General features: G+C 59.3%; 1 protein-coding gene across 9 annotated transcripts in view; it reads left to right on the top strand.

Moving 5' to 3' along the window:
* Positions 1-3,197: 3,197 nt before the first annotated feature.
* Positions 3,198-16,697, top strand: part of MPRIP (myosin phosphatase Rho interacting protein) — a 78,780-nt gene continuing 65,280 nt past the window's right edge. For 7 of the 9 annotated variants that reach the window (XM_051632708.1, XM_051632707.1, XM_051632705.1 and 4 more), the window contains exons 1-2: positions 3,198-3,694; positions 14,658-14,735. In XM_051632708.1, the coding sequence (XP_051488668.1) occupies positions 3,575-3,694; positions 14,658-14,735 (198 nt within the window). In that variant the 5' untranslated portion in view covers positions 3,198-3,574. The remainder of the gene's footprint in view (positions 3,695-14,657; positions 14,736-16,697) is intronic. The other 2 variants (XM_051632709.1, XM_051632710.1) reach the window with 1 other exon arrangement.

Below are 16,697 nucleotides of genomic sequence, written 5' to 3'. Positions count from 1 at the left end.
GCTCTCCCTGGTGGGGTTTGGTGGTGCCAAACCCTTTCCTGGAGCAGGAGGGTTTTGCCGATGCCCTTCCCAGGCTGGGGCTGGTGCAGCCAGAGGTGGTGACTAACACCTCCTGGTTGGCAGCTTGTTTACCTGGCGCTGGGGCTTCGGGTTGGATCGCTGACTCACCACAGCACCTTCCCCCTCTGCCACTGCAGCTCCCTGACGAATACTTTCCATTTTCCCATTACTTTAATTGCCCTCATTTGAGAAAAACTGCTCTGGACTGGCTCTGGGCTGAAGAGACCTGTTACACATGGCTGCCCCAACCCAGGCATCCCGGGGTGATGGGGGGGGGATGTGAGGTGGGGGAACCTCCGTGGCACACATGGGGGACCTTCACACCACAGCCATGCCAGGGCCTGGGGCACAGGGGGGGAGTCCTCAGCAGTGATTTTTTGGTGGCCCCCCCAGCTGCACAGCTCGAGCCCAGCGCAGGGCGCGCGGATGCCGGCTCTGGCGCAGCTGAATGCAGCTCGACAGGTTTGTGGAGAGGCCCGTCCCGTTCGGCTGGATTTTTGGAGAGGCTGGAGCCAGCCCCGGCACCAGCTGCTTCCCGGGAGGTGCTGCCGGCTCCGGCGGGGCCGTGCATGGCGTCAGGTCGTGGCCCCCCAGCCACGGTGCAGCTCAGCCACGTCTCGGGGCAGGCACAGCCCCTGGCAGGGGAGACGCTGGTCCTGGCTCCCTCATCTGTGCCGTCACTGGGCTGTTTTTGGAGGACAGAGCCCCATGGCACTGGGGAAAGAGCAGCCCCTTCACTCCTGGAGGGATCCCCTCCCCAGCTATGGGGTCCCTGCCCTGTCTCTGTGCACATCGATGGGGGGACACAGACGGTCACCCCGTCCCCCAGCTCTCCACCCAAGGCCTTTTTGGAGGCCATGTCATCCTGGATGTCCTTCCTGGAGCACGAGAGGATGCTGTGTGTGAGGGACATCATGTTGGCCCTGGGTGCTGTGCCTCTGCCAGCTCCCAGGGAGCCTGGGGAAGGGGCTGGAAACCACGAGGACAGCACACAGAGGTGTCTGGAGAGCTGCTTTTTATGGAAAAAAAAAAAAAATGCTGGGCATCTCTGGTACCCATGGGATGCTGGGCACACACCAGGTCCTCAGCAAGGGATGTGACAGGGAATAATCCAACAGCATCAGGGTTGCAGGGAGGGAGGGACAGAGGGAGGAAAGAAGAGGGATCAAGGCAGAAAAGCTGACTGGGAAAATTGTCTGCCCTCCTCTGGAGATGCCAGGAGCTCTGGAGCCATGTGCCAGGTGAACCCTGGACCCATGGTGAGGGTGTCAGGGTCTGTAAATCCTGGAGGGAAAAAAAATCCTCCTTCCCTGGGGAAGGGCTGTGCTGCTTTTACAACATCAGGATCAAAGGAAAGGTGAGAAAATCTGAGAAAACCAGTGATGTGAAGGGGGTTGGTAGTCACCCCTCAGCCTGTACATCCCTCCAAGGAGCATGGTGTGGGCTTGGGCCACGGGGGCAGCTGGTGTGAGGCTGGGTGAAGGTGCAAGGGTGCCACTGGTGCCACTGGTGCCACTGGTGCAGAAGTGGGGCCAGCCCGCAGCTCTGCTGTCCCATCCCAATCTGTGGCACTCCAGCGCTGTTGCGCGTGGCGATGGCAGGAGGGAGAGAGATGATTAAAGCAGCCTTTGATGAAGGAAAAATTAATAAACAAGCAGGCAATTGTGCTAGTCTTTATTTAGTGCAGGATGACAGTGTGGAGCCGGCGTGGCGAGGCCAGGCCCCACATCAAACAGCGGGGCAGCGCCGGGTGTCAGGGGACCGCGCCGCCACCTCTTCTCCGACGGGTTTTTCCTGGTCCCAACAAACCCAGAAAGGTCCGTGTGGCAGTTCCTAATAGCAGGGCCCGGTCCCGAGCCAGCGGGGGGTGTCGGGGTGAGCAGGAGACGTTGTGTGCCACTGGGACCTGCCGGGCTGGGGTGGGAAGGACATTTTGGAGGTGCCACTTGGCACGCTCATCCCCTGCCCTTGCTGCAGGCCGGCATTCCCACCTCTCTCCTGCCCCAGTGATGTCCCTGCTCTGGCCCTGGGCTGGCCGATGAGGAGAATTAGGGCTGGGAGAGCAAAACCAGACCTGGTGGGTCGGTCCCTCCCTGCGGGCAGAGCTGGGAGGTCAACCCTGTGCCAGGTCGTTATCACCTGGTCAGGCACATTTACCTACCGGTGCTGCCATTTCCACCGGATAAAAATGCCCTGGACAAACAGAGGAGTTCCCCTCTGACCCCGGGGAGGTAGCACCCCTGTCCCTGCTTCGTCCCAGCGGGTCCCCAGCACCCCAAGTTGCACAGCTGCAGGAGGGGCACAAACCTGCGTTGCCCCTCGCCAAACTTGGGTGTCCAGGCGGGTGACAAACCCCCGTGTGCCAACCTGAGCCAGGGCTGTGCCCGAAGTTGGGGCTCACGGGGGCAGAGGCTCCGCTGCAGGGGTTCGGCACCCCGGGCTGTGCCCCCCGCGGCACCGGCAGCGCTGCGGGCCGGCCGGCGGTGGGGGCTGCCCCGCGGGGCGCACGGGGGGCGCGAACCCCACTTGTTGCACCGTGTGTCCCCCCGCGGGGTGGGCAAGGAGGGGCCCGGGGTGTGTATGGGCCTGTGCGCTGGGGGTCACTGCTTGGGGGGGCGGTACTGAGCCGGGCCGAGCCGGGCCGGGCCGAGCCGAGCCGAGCCGAGCCGAGCCGAGCCGAGCCCAGCTGAGCCGAGCCGAGCCGAGCCGAGCCGAGCCGAGCCGAGCCCAGCTGAGCCCAGCCCAGCCGAGCCGAGCCGAGCCCAGCCGAGCCGGGCCCAGCCGAGCCGAGCCGAGCCCAGCCGAGCCGGGCCCAGCCCAGCCCAGCCCAGCCGAGCCGAGCCGAGCCGAGCCGAGCCGAGCCGAGCCGAGCCGAGCCGAGCCGGGCCCAGCCGAGCCGGGCCGAGCCGAGCCTAGCCGGGCCCGCCCCCAGCTGTCAGCGAGCCGCCCCTCCCCCACGCCCGAGGGGGCCAGGCGGCCCCGCCGCGCCCTCCCCTCTCCTCGCCTCCCATTGGCCAGAGAGGCTTTTTGTGAGCGGACCATCCCCGCCCCCATTGGCGGGCGGGCACGTCCGTCCGCGCTGAGGCCCCGCCCCCTTTTCCGCCTGGCTCCGCGGCGCTGGAAACTTTGCGGGCAGCGCAGTCGGCAGCGGCCGCAGCGCCGGGCCCCCCGCACCCAGCCCCGCACCGCCCAGCCCAGCCCCGCAGGGCGGGGGCATCGCCGCCCTTCCCTTCCGCGCCGCCCGGCCATGCGCGCCCGCTGAGCCGCAGCGGAGGCGGCCGCCTGGCAGTTTGCTCCCGTCCCCGCTTTTCATTTTATCTATTTATCGGAGGGCTTTTTGGTTTTGTTTGTGGGGTTTTTTTCGTTTTGTTTGTTTTTGTGGTTTTTTTTTTTTGTGCTGGTTTGTGACATTTTCCCGGCGGCTCGGCGGGCGGGGGCCGCGGGCGGCGATGGGCGCGGCGGGCGGGCGCTCCGCGGGGCGCTGAGCGGGCGCGGAGCGGGCGCGGGGCGCGCCATGGCCGCCAAGGACAACCCCTGCAGGAAGTTCCAGGCCAACATCTTCAACAAGAGCAAGTGCCAGAACTGCTTCAAGCCTCGCGAGTCCCACCTGCTTAACGACGAGGACCTCAACCAGGTAGGGTTTTACCTCGAAACCCACTGCTTCCCCCCCCCTCCCCCCCAAAAAAAATGATCCCCAAGGCCCCGCCCCCTGCCCGCCCTGACGCCCTGGGGTGTCTGCTGGTCCCGTGGGTAGCCCGGGGTCCCCTCGGCGCTGTAGGGGCCTGTGGGTGCCTGATGGGCCCCACAGGTACCTTAGGGTCCGCTGGGTACCTTGGGTTCCCGATAGCCCAGGGCCCTACGGATAGCATAGGGTCCCATGGATGTCCTGGGGTCCCACGGATAGCACAGGTTCCCACGGGTGCCTCCTGGCCCCAGGGACACTCATGGGATCTCCAGGGGTCCCATGGGGTGCCTGCTGGTCATGTAAATACCATCAGGCCCTGTGCATTTCTGCTGCTCCCATGGGTAGTGTGGGCTGTCAGGGGTGGTGTGGGGTTCCACGGGGTGCCTGCTAACCCCACAGGTAGCACAGGGACCCACAGGTATCCCATGGGGTCTTTAGGAGGCCCGTAGAGTTCTCTCTGGTCCCATAGGGTCCAGAATGTCTGCTGGCCCCTTGGGTGGTGTGAGGTTCCAGGGAGTGCCGGCTGACCCCACAGGTAGCACAGGGACCCACAGGTATCCATTAATCCCGTGGGGTGTTTGGGAGCCCCATGGGAGCTCTCTGGTGTCATAGGGTGTCCAGAGGTCCCGTGGGATGCCTCCTGATCCTATGGGTGGTGTGGGATCCTGTGGAGTGCCTGCTGACCCCACAGGTACCCAGGTATCCAATGGAGCACCTGGTATCCCTACAATGCCTGGTGGTCCCTTGGGCCATGGCCTACTCCATTGCCCCTTCCCCTGGGATCACCGGGGGCTTCACCCCTTTCCTGAGGCCGTTTGGGGACCAGCACCTGCCCTTGGGGTGATCCCAGTCCCTCTTGGGATGGGTGGCAGCAGGTGGGGGGGGGACACGAAACCTGTGGGCTCCATCAAGAGGTCCCAAAAGTCCTGGGAAAAACTGGTCTGCAAACAAACCATCCCCTCCGGGACGTGTTGGGCAAGGCCCCTCCACCCTGTAGCCCCCTGCTTCCCTGGGGGGATGGAAAGAGGACCCCTTCCCGGTGAGGGTCTTGCGTGGTCAGCCCGGGGGGGCTGCCAGGGCTGGGCCTTCCTCCTCCTCTTCCTCCCAGGCCTGACGCAGGCCCGCAGGCCCGTGCACCCGCGGCAGGGGGTGTTTGGGGTGGGGGGTCCTGTCCGTGGGGTGGGGGTGCGGGAAAGCAGGGCCGCCTTCCCTCCTCCCACACCTTTCTGGGCCGGGGCTGACATCCCCGCTCCCGATCCTATTATGGCAATGAGATCAGACATATTGCTGCGCTCGCTGGGGGGGCTGGGGGGGGAGTGGTGTTTGGAACCGGGGGGGGGGGGGGCGTTAGGGAAGAGGGGGGGGGCATCATGAAATCTGAGGGCTAATATGGAAAAAATGTAACTGGAAAAAATGCCGTGTGTGTGTGCGGGAAGGGGCGGGCGGCGGGGAGCGTCGTGGCCGTGCCCAGACAAAGGAGCCGTCCCGGAGGGGGCTCGGGAAGAGCCCCCCTGTTCCCGGCCGGCCCCTTCCCGCTGCCCTGCGCGGGGTTTCGCCGCCTCCCGGGGGCGAGGCTGCTGGATTTTTATTGGGGGGGGGGGGGGTTGAAAGCATTGCACGCTGCCCCCCATAGCCCCTGTCTGCCACCGCCGCGGGGGGACCCGCCACCTTCCCTTGGGGACCCACAGCCGTGTTTTGGGCAGCCCCACATCCACTTTGTTCCCGTCGGGGTGGCCCCGGGGGGGCTGCCAGCGCCGCCGGCCCCTGTAGGGACGGGGTCAGCCCCGCGGCCGGATCCGGGCCCTGCGTGGGGGCTCCGGTTGGGAAAACGGCGCAATCCTGCTCGGTGTCTGCCTCGCAGCTGGGGTGAAGTAATCCCGCTTCCCAGATAAGATGGTGGCTCTGGTAGCGTGATGCACACACGCACCCTCCTGCCCAAGCCACCCAGCCCCCTGCGCTGAGCAGCCCCCGGCCCGGTGCTCCCCCTGCCCACCTCCCCTCCGAATCTGTACCCCGTGTCAGAGGAGGAGGCTCCGTGCTGGCAGGATGCGGGGGTGTGTGTGCTCTGAAGCACACCCAGGAATAGCGGTTCGTTTCACAGCTCTTGATTTTTTTGGGCCTTTTACATTTGTTTTTTTTTTTAAGCTTGGGTAGGTGGGACCCCACACTGTGTTGTGGGGGGCTCTGTGCTCAGCGCGTCCTGCTCATCCCATGGACAGGGACTGTGTTGGTGATCACCTAGAGTCAGGCTAGAAAAGTCCTTTTGAGTCATCTGACCTTTCTACTTGGCTTGCAGGAAAGGTGAAGGTACTTCACACTTACGTGCTCCTGTCTTTTTTGGATTTTTATTATATAAAAATACCTGTGTGGGCATAAGGAGCTGCCCCTCCTGCTTCCCGGGGTGCTTTGGGGTGCTGGAGCTGCTCAGGGCAGGGAACCTTGAGTGTTTTCAAAGAGTCACAAATATTTAGTGGTAGTAGTGGATTCCCGTTGTACTCGGGAAGCAGATTAGGAATGGAGCTGGGAGGGGGGAATCCAGCCCCAAACATCAGGATTAATGAGCTGGAGCTCTCTAATAATAATCAGACTTAACGCTTCCAACTTCAAAGAGCTGCGCGGACGCCAAGTCCCTAATCCCGGGAGTGCTGCGTTCACGAGTTGTTTTTGTGCGTGGCCATGCTGCTGGCTGGGGGTTGGTGTGACTTGGGGTGGCTACGTGTGGTCCCACCACCCACGGGAGCCCTGGTCATCCCCCCCAGGGCTGCAGGTGGGAGGTGACGTGCCCTTGCTCCCCCACCTCTGCCCCCTAGCCTGTGTTTGACCTTCTGGGGCACCCGCGTGGCATGGGAAAAACTGGGTCAGTCACTGTGTCTGCTCCCTCCTTGGGAAAATGTGTTGCTGTGGGTCTGTCTCGATGAATCCGAGCCCTGATGTGGGTGCTCAGAGCCTTGTGGTCCTGTGCAGTGGCAGGATCTGGTTCTTGGTCCTCAGCAGACGTGGTGCTGTTGATGGCTCTGTCCTGGCTGCTCCACCTACCTGTCACCAGCTCCCCTGACTCTACCCCTTTCCCGGCAAGGAAGAAATTCCTTTTTCATGGGAATTCCCTCTTTCCTGCTGTGCTGGCACCAAACAGTTCCCTTTAACCTCCTGCAAACCTTGTGTAGAGATCAGCTCAGCTTCCCAGAGCCTGCCCCTGGAGGATGGAGGGTTCCCAGGAACCCTTTTCTCTCTGCAGGACAAAGCCATCCTGGCTGGTGGGACACTCTTCCCAAGGAAGCCACCTAGGGCTCTGCAGGGCCATGAGGATGTCCCTGTGTCCCTGTGTGGGGTCCCTGCTCTCCACGCTGGCGGGCCTGGACTGAGCCATGCCTGTGTGCACACACCGTTGGTTTGTAAGGAAGATGAAGCCCCCCACAACAGGAACAGGCTGGGAATTAACCTCAAAATTACACTTGGCCTGAATTGGAAGAAGAGGAGAGTGCTTTTAATTTTCTCCATGCGTGTTCTCTCTCGGGGCATGGGGACTGGCACAGATAGAGGAATTTGAGGACGTCTTTCCAGCTACCAGTGCCTTTATTATTCTTGAGACCATGGCATGGATGCCCAGAGGACCACCCAGTTAGCAAATGGAGCTTGCATACTTTTCCCAGTGCCTCCTCCCACCCCAGCCCATGACACCACTACCCAGCAGTGGGGGGTGGTGGTGATTTCCATCTCTCCTCCTTTGGACATTATCACTTTCCTACTGTTCTGGATGCCGAGCAGCCGGCTCCCAGCAGCCACAAGGCTGGAGAGTCAGTGTTGGATCACAGGCTTGGCTTTGCTCTGGGGTGTTGCATCGATGGGAATGTGATGCCCTGGACCCTGAGGTCCTGGCTCTCTGCATTTTCCAAAGGATGGCTGGGTGAAGAATCATGTCCCGGGCTCACTTTTGCTTCCACCCCCTGTTCTTTGGGGAAGGAAAAGCTCCTTCTTCCCTGGAAAGCAGCCCCCGCGCTTGCACTCCCTGCTCCCGGTTGCTTGTATCATGCTGCAAAAATCCGCCTGTACTTGACTAATTATTAGGACTGAACAGCGGAAGATTCTCTGCAAATGTCAAACCCGCCTCTCTTGGTAGCTGCAGGGGGCAGGCACTTGGGGGACATGGCCAGAAGAGCTGGGGCAGGCAGGGTCATGGTGGCCGTCCCCTATGGGCAGTAGAGAGTGATGAACAGGCAGTGAGGGCAGCGGGTGCTCAGGAGAGACGTGAGGTTGGGTGTCAGAGTCACCTTTGGGTGGACCTGACCCTCTGCATGGCCCAAGGGAAGGAGCATGATGGTGCCTTTGGGTGCTTTTTGGGTGCTGGAGAACCCTTTGCACACTTATTTACTGCTGGTTTGTTGGGGTTTTTTTCTTTGCATGGCGCCGCACCTTATCTGCTCTGGCACCTGAGGAAGTGATAAATCCCCTCTCCAGCACTCTGGAGAAATGTTGTGGCTTCTCCCAGGCGCTGAGGAAGCCCCGATGTGGGAGGTGGTTAGATACGCCTGCTCTCTGTGGGGCTTGGCGGGCTCCGGGGCTGCTTAAGGAGGGAGGGAGCTGGGATTGTGAAGCCTGTTCCTTCCCACTTCCATTTTGCTGCTGCTTGACAGATTGCCTGTGCAAACTGCAGCTGGTCTCTCCCAGCTCTTGCTCCGACTGCCTGAGCTGAGGGCAGCTGATGGACCCCGAGTGCAGCCCTGGGGCCAGGGTATTTGCAGAAGGAGACTGGCTGCTTGCACCAAGGGGGAATTCAACCTTTCCCTTCCTGTCCCTCCGGTCGGTCACTCCTGCTGCTCACACAGCAGACTGGCTGGAAAGCTCCTTTGGGGTGTGCTGGGAGGGCTGTGCAGCGTACAGTGCCCACCAGCTGCCCCACAGTGCCTCCTGCTCATTGCTCCCTGAGTCTGGTCTGTCCAGTCTAGTTTGTCCTCTTCCTGCACAGTGAGGTGGAAGCCTGGCTGAAGTGATTGGCAGCTTTGGAAGCAGCCAGCTCATCCCTGCACCCCTGCTGTGCAAATGTGTTTTTGCAGGAGAGTGGGAGGTGGATGGAGATGCTGTCCCCATGTGTCCATGGCTGTCCTCAGGAGCTGCTTGGGTCTTGGGCTGGAAAAAGCTGAGCTTAGACTGAACCCGGGGGCAGTGAACAGCCTCCTGGACGCTGGGCTGGGGGCTGGAGAGTGCTTTCACACTGGGAATGGTTGTGGATGCCCACAGCAGCCTCCTGCTCTGGGGCTTGGCCTTGCTCCACTGCCCATCACAAAGTGACAGCAGAAGGGAAACTCTGTACAGGCAGGGAAACTGAGATGTAAGTGGCTTAACCACTGGGGCTGGGCAGTGTCCCCAGCCCTTGGGAATGCCACAGAAGCCTGGGTTTGCACGGTGCTGTTTGCAGAACCTCCCACAGGCTGGGGTCGCAGGATTCTGGTGGTCCATGTGGCATCCTGCTGGGAGCATGCAACATGTAAAGTGATGCCTGTCTCTCAGTTCCTAGAAGCCATGCTGTGGGCAGGATAGCCTGGGTATGACATCCCACCCCAAACACCCTGTCACCTTCCCCATTCTTCCTGGGTGATGGCTGCTCCGACTCACCCATCAGTGATGTTCTCTCAGGCTCCAAGTTGTGCAAAACCAGGAGCGGAGCTGAAACTGCCCAAATTTCCTCTTGAGGTTGCAACCACAACTTTTGTGGTGACTTTCCCCTTGAACTGTGCCAGAAGCAGGTCCTGGGCAGCCCTGAGCAGTTCAGGAGCAGCACAGGGGACGAAGACTGTGTTGTCCCTGCTCTGGGACTGTGTTCTCCTGTAGGTCCAGATGAGAGCTGTGACCCTGTTTCTGAGATGCAGGCAGGGAGCAGCAAGCGCTGCTGTCAGAGAGGACCCTTTGGTGAATATAGGGACTAAACCCACAAAGGTGGTGGGACAGGAGTTACTGTGGGTTCACCCACAGCCCAGGCTCAGTCTGTTGTTTTCTTGCAGGGCTGCTGGAAGCCCTGGCACAGTTTCCCCGGTGCACAGGGCTCTCTGCATTCAGTGTTGGAGGCAGAGGCTAAAGCTCTGCTGTAACAGTCCACTAATTTTTTTTTCCCCTTCCCGCTCAGTTGCCAAGCCTGAACAAAACAAGCCCTGCCTCCACCCGAGACAGGCTGATTACGTCTGCCGGCAGCCTAAACAGATTATCCCTCCTGCCACGTGCTTGGAGCCAGGAGTCTCTCCTGGTGATGGATTTGGACTTCCCTCAGACCATGTTAGGCTGGGTGGGGACTGGCCGTGGGGGCATCCCAGGCCTGCCTGGCCATCCTGGCACCCCAGTGGGGATGTGGGTGCTCTGTCTGGGCCCTAAGAGGAGATGTGGATGTCAGCAAAGCTTTCCTGTTCCACCTTGAGCACTGAGCTCCTGCAGGCCCCGTGTGACCGGCAGAGTGTGGCTCTGCTTGGTGCTACTGAGCACCCTGTGTGGCTGGTTGCTTTCCATGGAGGAGGGAAGAGGTGAAGGTATGACTGACAAACACTGCAGGTGTGAAAACCTGTCCAGTGGGAATGCTGGTTGGTGTCACCGCTCAGCTCTGGCCATGTGACCTGGTGCTCCATGGGCTGTCATGCTTCTGTGACCCATCCTGCCTGTCTGTGCCCTCTCTGCCCTTCAGCCCTGGGGATATACAAGGATTCCTTTATCACCCTGTGCTTTGGAAAGTGCTGAGTGGCTCTGCATGTCCTTCCAGACCAGTCTCCTGGCTGCTGGGAATTGCATTCCCGGTGCTGGTGGAGCTGGTTGGGGTGGGGTGGTTTATCCATGCCTGGGCAGCATCAGTGCAGCAGCTTGACAGCTTCATGTAAACCAAACTGGGGCCGCTTCCTTCTCTGCTTCCTCCCACCCTCCGTGAGGCAGCATCTTCCCCCTGGATGTGATCCAGGCCAAGGGGACAAAGGCAGCAGCCAGGGCAGCGACCTGAGAAGCAGGTGAGGGGCTGCAGAGCACCCCCAGCACAGCTGCACTTCTGGGCCCTCAAGCTAAGTAGGCCTGGGTAGGATCAGAGGCAGGATGGGAGACCTGGGCATTCCCAGAGGTGCAACATGAAGCTGAGCCCAGAGGTGCAACATGAAGCTGAGCCATGACGTTGGGGGTGTTTCTGCCTGAATCAGCCTCCATCAGTCCCGTGGGACCGAGCACTGTGGGGCTCCGACCCAGCCGCACCTGCCACGTGGTGGTACCCCAGGAGGGCACTGTGGAAATACCACTTTTTTTTGGGTGGTGAGGCACCTCCAGATCTCTCCTGGAGCAGGGAGGCAGCAGCTTCGGCACCTCCCGGCCGAGGTCGTGGTGGGTGGTTGGCTTCGTCACCGCGAGCCGTGCCGGAGGAACCGGCTCTCCTTTTCCTGCCCGCCCTGGGAGCGTCATCCCACCCCACCCCAGATGTGGATGCATCACTGCCAGCAGCTGCCCTCCGCTCTGCTTTCCACCTTGTTTTGTGGCTCATTCTTGGGTATCGTTTGGGTAAAAGCAAAACCGCCAGCGCTTGAGCATCCCGTGGGGCTGCTACCTGCAAGGAAACCACCTTGGATATCGCTGGAGCTCCTGGGATGCAGGACAGGACTATGTGTGGTCAAAGCATCCTGGGAACCCTGGGATTGCTGTAACGCCATGCTGTAACGTGAAGTTGGACAGATCTGCTTGGACAGGGGAAGAATTTGCCCTGAGCTCTTGCTCGGTGCTGCATGTTGCGTTTTCCTCGTCTTGCTGAGCTCCAGAGGAAGCTGAGCTGGTGTGAAGTGACCTGTGGCTCCAGCTCCAGCCTGGTGTGGTGACGCTCCCCTGGACCTGCCTCCTGCAGCACCATCAAGCAGCTTTATTTTAAACCTCGCTTCAACAGGGCCATTCCAATGCAGGTGTGATGAGTTTATTTCAGGCACTTTGCATGCTAATTCGTATCCCTTTTATTTAGGCTTGTACCTTTCTGGGCATTTGCTTGGTTTTAGCTGTAGCTTGTTTTGGTTTGGCTTTAAAAAGCACTGCTGTGTGTTCGTCTGTTGGCGGGTGTAACCGGGCTGCCCACGCTGGCTGGCTCTAATTCATACCTTTAAGCTATTTTGGTTTCAATATCTGGATTTGGACACTTCTGCTGCCATAAGTATAGTCCACTGGAGCTTTTTTGACATCGGTAAAGAAATGCCTGTTCTCTGTGTTCAGGGCAACGTATTTCAGGGGCTCGGTGCTTTCTGTACAGTCAGTTGAGCCAAAATTGGAGTGGTTGAGGACAAAATAAAACCTGCTGAGGGGTGTGAGCCAGGCTGAGGTAGGGCAGGGCTTCACACCAGTCATACTGGGTGAAGGCTGCTCATTCCTGACCCTGGTGGTGTCCCCTGTTTGGGTTTCAGGGTTACTCATCCCTGGTGTGACACTCGAGGTGCTCGATGCCTGTCATACTGGGGGCTTTGGGGTGCAGTGGGGTGCTTGGAGTGGTCCTGCAGGTCTGTGGCTTGTGTCAGGGAGAGATTTTGCTCATGGGGCTTTGCGAGGTTGAGTGCTTGGCTGTGCCCAGGGGCTGTGCTGGGTCACGGAGCGGAAAATCAGGGGATGGAGACGTGCTGAGCTCTGCAAGTGGCTTTGCTGCCTGTAGCATGGCTACTGAGGGCTCCTTGGGGTGTGGCCTTGGCATGATGGTGCCAAGCATTGGGGACGCTTCATCCTGTCTTTGCTGTCAACCTCTTCCTTGTTCCTGGGTGGTGGAGACTACTCTTGATGAGACTTCTCTTGATGTCTTCTCAAGTACCAGACCCAGTTGCTCAGGGCTCACCCTGAGGGCCTCTTGTTGGAGTTGGGAGACCCCCTCCCTGCCGCAGTGACCTGCCAAATCCTGAGTCTCTGCTGGTTACTCATCTTTAACTAACTCATCTTTAGTTAGTTGCAATTTTGCTCTTCCCTTGTGAAACAGGAGAAGTTTGGGAAAGGCCATTGTGAGCCACGGTTGCACGCGGGGGGCTGCGGCCCTACCTCGGCATGGTGGGGAGCATTGGGAGCACCCCCAGCTCCAAAGTCCTCCCCTGGCGTGGGCAGGGGTGCGTCACGGGTGCCTCTGGGTGGGGGTGTGGGGCGGGCTGAGGTGTGGCAGGGCTGGGCTGCAGTGCCAGGCAGCGTGGGCGCCGCGGGGCGGGCGCAGAGCGGGTGCGCGACGGCCGGGGGGTGGCATGGGGGCCACGGGCGAGCAGGGGGCCAGCACCCAGGTGAGTGGGCTGGGGTGTGGGGACCAGGGGACCCTCGCCAAAGCTGGGGAGGGCTGTGGGGGGCTCTTCTGTGCCAACTCGTGCTGGTCTTGGGAACAGGCTGGTGCCCACGGCGTGCCTCTGGGAGGCAGGGAAGCGTCTCCCCAGTATTGGATCCCACTCCCAGCGCTCCGTTTTCCTTGTTTTTGAAGAGAGGGGGTTAGTCAGGAAGATCTTCTTCCATCATGTTTTCCCAGCTGCTGGGAAAGCAACACCCAGAGCTGATATGTCACATTTGCGGGGGGGGGGGGATAAGAGATTTTGTTATTTTTTTCTCACTTTATAAACAGTAAAAAGGGCTCCTCCGGCTTGTTTCCAGTTTGCTTACTCAGTGCTTCATTCGTTTGACAGTTTTTGGTGCATAGGCAGTTTCTTCTATTGTTTGCAGGGATTTTTCCAGAGGGGAAACTTTTTTTTTTTTAACATTACAAAACCACAGAAACTGGCAGGAGGAATCTAGGGGAGGTACTGAATTGGAAACAGTTTTAAGCTTTAAGGAAAAAAAAAGGAAAAAAAAAGAAAAGAAAAGAATGAAAGCAACAAGATTAACCAAATGATTTCAAGAGGAGCTGAGAATGTGTGTCCTTGTCGCTGGGCTGGGAGTAGATGGATGTTTCATGGTGAAAAGAAGTGTCCCTGGACCTAGGAGCTCCTAAAGCTGGATCTGCCCTGGGTTCCCACCCTTCCAGCCTGTCCTGATCCCTCCATGGAGCCGCCTCACCGGTGTGGCAATGCCTCGCTGCTCTTGCACCAGGATTTGGCCCCAGCCCTTGCCAGGAATGGGAGGTTGGCTAATACTTTGCAGCTTGACATCAGGAGCAGTGCCTGTAAGACTTTGCAGGGGAGGACGTGCCCGGTGCCCAACTCACTGCTCGCCACGGCGTGGATGTACTTCACACTGGCCATTTCTGCCCCCAAACCACCAGGGAAAAGAGCCTGTATATATATTTATTTATGTATTTATTTATCTATCCCCATTGGTAAATGGCAGCGCTGCGAGGCATTTCTTTCCCTTTCTCTTCCCGGCCGGCTGAATGAGCTGTTTTCCCTCTGCCTGGCTCTGACCTTCCTGCCTGCTCGGCTGCTGGAATCCTCTGCCGGGGAGGAGCGGGTTGGCCCTGCGGGGAAACGGGTGCCGGATGCGCAGGGCACGGGAAGCGGCTGCGAGCTTGGAGAGCTGCCAGCGCCGGGTAGTTTTTCCTCTCTTAATTAACAAAAGGAAAACATGGAGCACTCCTTTGGAGGATGTGTTTTGCGTTGGAGGAGAGGCGCGCTGCCGGTGGCGCGGGGAAGGGCTGCGGGTGAGGACGGGTTCGGCAGGACCCGGGGGGGTTGGTGCTCCGGGTGCTGTGCCAGGCAGAAGCAGCCGAGTTTGGTGTGTGTGGCTGGGGCTTTGCCTCCTCGTCTCGGCCCCGTTTGCAGGCAGAGTGTGGAACACCAGGGGCTGCCACCAAGCAGCGTGTTCCCCCCGCTGGCAGGGCTGAGGTGCCTGTGTGCAGGAGCCTGAACTCGTGCAGTTGCCAGGGGCTGATGCAGTTTTCCCGAGGTCCCTGACCATCGATCCTCCGTGGCCCTGGTCCATGCTGAGCTGTTTGCCTCTGCACCTGATGTGTTTCTCTGCTGTTTTTTTGCAGGCCAAGCCCATTTATGGTGGCTGGTTGCTGCTGGCCCCAGAAGGGACGGACTTTGACAACCCGGTCCATCGCTCCCGGGTAAGTGAAGCCAAGAAACTCTCTTCCCGTGCAGTGGTTGGGGGTGGCAGGAGGAGTGACAAGGGCACATCCCTGCCCCCAGAGGCAGCTGCAGCCCCAGGAGTGCCTCAGGCACCTCCATGCACCTATGCCTTTGTGCAAACCAGGAAGCTGGGAGATGTTTCCTGCAGCAGGGCTTGAATTCCTTCTCCAGGATGCAGAGGTCTCTCATGCTGGACAGCAGGCTGGGGCACTGCAGGTGCTGATCAGGCTCAGTCTGTGCAGTTTTACTGCTTGCTCCTGTTGTTTTTTGATGTCTTGATGCTGCTCTGGTTGAAGTATGGTTGGCCTGACATGTACCACACTGACATGAAGGCTCTCAGGCTGGCAGCGTGTGGGGCTGTGTGGCTGTAAGCTATGCTGGGACCATCAGCAAGGTCCTGGATTTCTCTTTAGTTATGTATGGAAACAACATTTTCATTTTGCATGGCTCACCATGGGCATGCCCAGAGCCCTGGAGAGGGGCTGCATCCCATCCCCTAATGCGGACACCCGTGTGTTAGGCAGGTCCTGCAGCAAGGAAGGGGCTGAAAATTGGTTTGTGTTTGCTGGAAGCCTGCACAGCTCTGAAGCTGAGTGTGTTGGCAGAAAAGACCTGCAGACAGAGCAGGGCACACTCAGCTTTTGCCCAAAGGGGTCTGCTCGTGCCTTGCAGAAACAGCAGCATCGTGTGAGGTCGGAGCATCCCCCACTCCCCTGCCCTGGGGGGTGTGAGGCCCAGAAGTACATGGCCAGGCTGATGTCCTTTCACTGCTGGCTTATGACGAGGACTCCCAGCCTGTCCTCAAGCTGCTTTTCCAGGGAACTTGCTTCTGAGGCCGCCAGGACAGGGCTGTCTGTGCGTGGGAGGGATGGCAATGGCCCGTGAACCCTCTGTCACGCAGCCAAAATGCTCTCAGCTGCTAGTAATAAAAAAAGTTTCTCTCCCGAGTGAACAAGAATTGGGTTCTGAGTTCAGCCTTGGGTATATGGGTCATTATTTGAAGTCACAGCTAGTCTCAGGCTTGCTGGCCCAAGGTTGTGGGGACGTGGGACTTGGGGCCCCCTGGAGCAGTGGCTGCCTCCTAAGCTGGGGCATGTGGAGGTCCACGGGATCTCGGTAGTTTTGCTGGTCCCTGAACACCTTGGACTTTGCCCAAAGGGCTGAGAAAAGCAAGATAAGAATTGCTGCACTGGGGCTATGAATCTAGGACCTTTTTTATTTCAGCCTGCTCAACCAGTTTTTGCTCTTGGCTGAAAACAGGCTGGCACACACATGCACACAAAAAAGGCAGTTTTCCAGCCAGATCAGTTCTCCAATCTGGTTTGCTGTGCAGCTGCAGAAGCAGTGGTGCCAGGGGAGGCAGGACCTCCTGGGCAGTGCCACCCTCGGAGGTGCAGCCACCATCTGAATCGAGCTGAGGCACTGCTGGGGGGTGTCTGTAGTGACACCCTGTCACCCTGCAGCGCTGGGTGCTGTGACAGACCACTCAGGGTAAAGCTGAGGGCTGAGAACAGTTGGTTGGGGGGTTCTCTCTAATGTCCTGCAGGTCTTGGGTCTCTTGGAGAGCAGTTATGGGGCTTGTGGGTGGCCTACAGAAGAGGGGGAAGAGGAAAGTCCTGGCTCTGGCCTAGGAGCTGGAATATTTTGTCTCTGATTATTTTTGTCCCCTCTATGGTTAAACCAGATTAGCTTGGGTCTGTCTGGACACAGAGAGGAGCGGGATGGGGAAGCAACCCCAAAACCAGCCTCTTTTTGGGTGCCCACAAAGCCAGGTAGTAGAGCAAAGCAGACCTCTGACAGAGCCTTCCTTTGCAAAGCTCATGGCACCCCAGATGGTTGGGTTTGGGGTGTGAGGGGCTGAGCAGAAATACTTCTGCAACATTCATCACCCTTTAGAAACAGTCCCCACAGTGCTGGGGGGTCCCCCCTACTTTTTTGGC

Source organism: Apus apus, chromosome 14, assembly GCF_020740795.1.
Source record: "Apus apus isolate bApuApu2 chromosome 14, bApuApu2.pri.cur, whole genome shotgun sequence".
NCBI classification, from domain to species: domain Eukaryota; kingdom Metazoa; phylum Chordata; class Aves; order Apodiformes; family Apodidae; genus Apus; species Apus apus.
This window is presented reverse-complemented; position numbering and strand designations above follow the sequence as displayed.